General features: G+C 34.7%; 1 protein-coding gene and 1 pseudogene across 1 annotated transcript; both read left to right on the forward strand.

The window, feature by feature from the left end:
- The first annotated feature begins 1,101 nt into the window (after window positions 1-1,101).
- Window positions 1,102-2,489, forward strand: LOC141627813 (uncharacterized). Its single transcript, XM_074441030.1, has 3 exons — window positions 1,102-1,641; window positions 1,724-1,949; window positions 2,047-2,489. Exons 1-3 carry the CDS (start codon window positions 1,102-1,104, stop codon window positions 2,487-2,489), a joined length of 1,209 nt encoding a protein of 402 aa, XP_074297131.1.
- LOC141626762 (uncharacterized) lies at window positions 1,103-3,734 on the forward strand (annotated as a pseudogene).
- The last annotated feature ends 624 nt before the right edge of the window (window positions 3,735-4,358 follow it).

Consider the following 4,358-nt stretch of genomic DNA (forward strand, 5'->3'; position numbering starts at 1 on the left):
CAAATTTTTTTTCCTCCTGTGCAATTTTCATCATCACTTCAGCAGGTACTCTCTCTTTCTCTCTCCCCTACTCCCTTTTTTACCTCAATCTTCCATGTTTTGTTTTACTGTTGTGCTCTTCTGCTATCATTAGTTTAAGAAGTTATGCTACTTTAATGCATATGGTTTTACTTTATTTCATCTGCACAAATACATTAATGTCTAATGAAGGGTAGTTGACCAATTTTCACTCCTGGTAAAATCTCATTGCCATATAGATTCAAGGAAATGTCGTTGAGCTGTGGTGAATAAAAGAATGTGGGAACTTGGGTAATTTTTGCTCAGTTCCCAAATTAAGCAGTCTTGTTTAATTCACAAAATCTCTTTTGTGACGGTGATATCCGTCACAAGCTTGTGACGGATACCATTTCCTCTCACAAAATACCCATGAGAGGTGAGTGGGGAAGCACATGAGGGTGCCCCACCTTGTCCCCTCTCCTTTTTTGTGAGAGGTCACAAGCTTGTGACGGGAGTAGCCCTCCCGTCACAAGCAAGACGCTTTGTAATTCACAAACAATTTTTATTCGTCATGGTTAATATCTATGCTTGAAATAATATGTTACTCCTTATACAGTTGGTTTTTCTTAAGACGGTTATGTTCATCTCAAGTGTTAAACGAGCCAGATACTACCCTATATAGGATTAGATTGAGAAGTACATGATTGATTTTCTTACATCTGATTCAGGGCAATTATATACTCTTTTTGTCATTGCTGCCTATATAGGATTCTTGAATTAGTAGCTATAATATGATAATTGAACACTTGAATTCCAAAGATGACTTGAGGCACATGATTATTTTGTTAGACCCGTATGCAGATGTCCCTCATTCATGATGACAAAATAACATTGCAGTCTGCAAAAACACCCTGCAGAAGATTTTTCTTCTATATCAATAATATAATTTAGACATTTAGCTAATGTTCCATGCTCCTTAATTTGTACTGTCCTAACATTTTCTTTTAGTGTTCCCTGTCTGTGTCATTGTTATGTTAAATTTCTCTTATGCTTACAAGAGGTTGATTTACTTTTTTTTTGTTATCTTATGCAAGTTATAAGACTATGGCGCGCTTACCTTTGAATAACCGGAAGAAGATTGTTGTTTCGTGTATTGCTATATACAGACATATGCTTTTGATGGTTATTGAGACTATTGTCGAGCTCTTATGCCATCTTTCTAGTTTAAACATTACAATTCCTAAGCCGATAACATATACGTTTGACAACTCCATTGATGAAAGAGTTCAGGCTAGGCTTTTTAATATTAGACCAATGATTCAAGGGAGTGATATATCATGCCTAGACAACCTTAGGATGGATAGAGCATGTTTTGGTAAGTTGTGTGAGATGCTAAGAGATGCCGGTAGGCTAGAAGGAAATAGAAATACAAGTTTGGAAGAAATGGTTGCATTATTTCTTTTTATATTGTCTCATGATACAAAAAATAGAAGAACTCAATTATATTTTAGAAGAAGTGGTGAGACAGTATCTAGACACTTCAATTTAGTCCTTCGCGCGATCCTTAGATGTCATCATCTTCTGCTCAAGAAACCCGAGCCAGTGACCGAAAATTGTCAAGACGAAAGGTGGAAATGGTTTAAGGTAAGATAGAAATAATGGTTACATAGTGACTTAATATGACAAACTGTTTTAGTTTTATTAACATTAGATTATTTTTTTGTAGAATTGTTTAGGTGCTTTGGATGGAACTCATATTAAGGTCCATGTTGGAGATAAAGATAAAGTTAGGTTTAGAACTAGGAAAGGAGATCTTACAACAAATGTTTTAGGGGATTGCACTCGAGATTTGCAATTTGTTTATATTTTACCTGGTTGGGAGGGTTCAGCTCATGATAATAGAGTTCTCCGCGATGCACTTTCTAGAAAACATCCTTTGAGAGTACCCCAAGGTAAAAAAAAACACAACTTAACCTTTTGAATTTGTTTACGGGAGAATATCTCCTTTTTAAGTTATAGAACGTTAAAACTTTATTTTGTTACTTTTAGGGCAATACTATCTTTGTGACGCTGGATATATGAATTGTGAGGGATTTTTGACACCATTCAGAGGCCAACGATATCATTTGAGTATTTGGAAGAATGGTGCTGAACCAACATGTGCAGAGGAGTACTTTAATATGAAACATTCTCAAGCAAGAAATGTCATAGAAAGAGCTTTTGGATTGTTGAAAATGAGATGGGGTATTCTAAGAAATGCTACTTGGTACTCTAGAAAGACATTTAGCAAAATCATTTTTGGGTGTGCATTAGTGCATAATTTTATTCGAACGTATATGAGCATAGATCCATTCGAATCTCTTATCCAAGATGGGGAAGAAGAAGATGATGACAATTGCATTGATATTATGGAGACTAGTGCTGCTTGGACTCAGTTTAGAAAGAACTTAGCAGATCAAATGTACAACCACTGGCTACAAACTAGAGGCTGAAACATTATGTTGTTTTATTTTGCTAAGTAGGAAAAACCAATAAGTTGTTGTGTTTGATTGTTGCATAACTTAATATACATTGTTTTATGGATTATTTTTTCAAGCACACATAAATTTAAGTGTTATATGTTTGGTATATTGTATTTCATATGCGTGTAGTGATGGCTCAGTCCAATGAAAAAAGTAAGGATGCTGCAAGTTCGGTAAGAGTTTGCTCAAGATGGTCGCTTGAAGAAGATCGTGCACTTGTTAGTGCAATGCAAGATCTTCTTGATCTTGGAGGTTGGAAAGCAGACAATGGTCAGTTTAAAAATGGAGCTTATGCTAAAATCGAATCTCTTATGGAGCAAAAATTGCCCTAAAAGTGGAAAGAAAGCTAAGCCTCACATTGAATCAAGAGTCAAGACTCTCCGAAAACATTATGATGCAATTACTGACATGTTGAGCCCACAAGCTAATGGATTCGGTTGGAATGACGAAGGAAAGTTTGTGACCTGTGAACAATCTGTTTGGGATAATTGGCTGAAAGTAAGTTCAATTTGTTCAATTCATATTCTTTTATTTCAATGTAAAATCAATGTTTTTGTTGATCATTATTTTATTTTATATATGGCAGAGCCATAAAAATGCTGCAGGTCTGAGAAATAGACCATTTCCCCTGATTGAAGAGATAGGAAGAATTTGGGGAAAAGATAGAGCTACAGGATTGGAGGGTGATAGTATACAAGATGCATTAGAGGAGATGGAGGATCAAGAGAGAGACGACCAAGAGGAAGAGCAAGTGCCTTTATCTAACACTCAAGAGGTACCAAACCATACAGAGGTTGAGCATTCACCTTTATGTGAGCCTTCAAATAGAAAGACCAAAAGGGCTAGAACTGAAACTATTGAAGCTTTGAGACAGTTCTCTTCTACACTTGATAAAATGAGTAATGTAATGGAAGCTGCTGGTGAACATATGGGAAGACTTGCTAACTGCTTTAAACACGAGTCTGAGTCAGCCGATCGAAGAATGCAAGTAACTTCAGAGATAATGAAGATTGAAGGGTTAACTCCCGCTCAAGTTATATCAGCATCAAAACAAATAGCTACAAACCCCCTTGAAGTTGATTTTTTTTTCAACCTTCCAGATGATTTCAAATTTGCTTATGTGCAAGGCTTATTGATTCCTGATCATGCGAATAAGTGATAACTCACTTCTTCTCGAGACATTGGATTACAAACTTACGGATTATTATGTTTTTGAGTTGGTTTAATAGAACTCTTTTAAAGGTTATGTTGTTCTTTTGAAGAGCGTGTTGTAATTAAGTCCTAATTTGGAACATGGTTTTTTATAATTTATGCTACTTTAATTTATTTTTATTAGATTTTCTGATAATAAATGGGAACATCCGGACATAGTCATTTTTTTCATGTTGTTAAATCTTGTAAGCTAAGATCAAATTTTGTATGTCATATATATGAATTAAGGGTGAAGTAATAAATTTTAGCAAAAGGGTAAAATAGTATTTACAACAAAAATTCATAGGAATTGAGTTATCCAACCAAACAACATACAAGAATTTATTTCATGGGAAGTGTCAATTCCTTGATGGCAACCAAACAAGTTTTGGGTATTTCCCATGAATTACATGTAAGAACTCAATTCATGTGAATTCCTACTTCCCACATGAAATTAATTCCCCCATGAACCAAACAACCCCTAATTCTTTTTTTATCTTTACTTTTTATTGACTTAAAAATTAATTATTTAAGATTTTCATTGTTAAACTTTTGGAGATATGATATAATTTCAAATAAATTAGGTGTAATTTCAAGCGACTAAAGTGTAATTTTGAACGGATATTGTGTAACTCCCAATTCACAGAG

The sequence above is a fragment of the Silene latifolia genome, chromosome Y (assembly GCF_048544455.1).
Source record: "Silene latifolia isolate original U9 population chromosome Y, ASM4854445v1, whole genome shotgun sequence".
Classification (NCBI taxonomy): Eukaryota; Viridiplantae; Streptophyta; class Magnoliopsida; order Caryophyllales; family Caryophyllaceae; genus Silene; species Silene latifolia.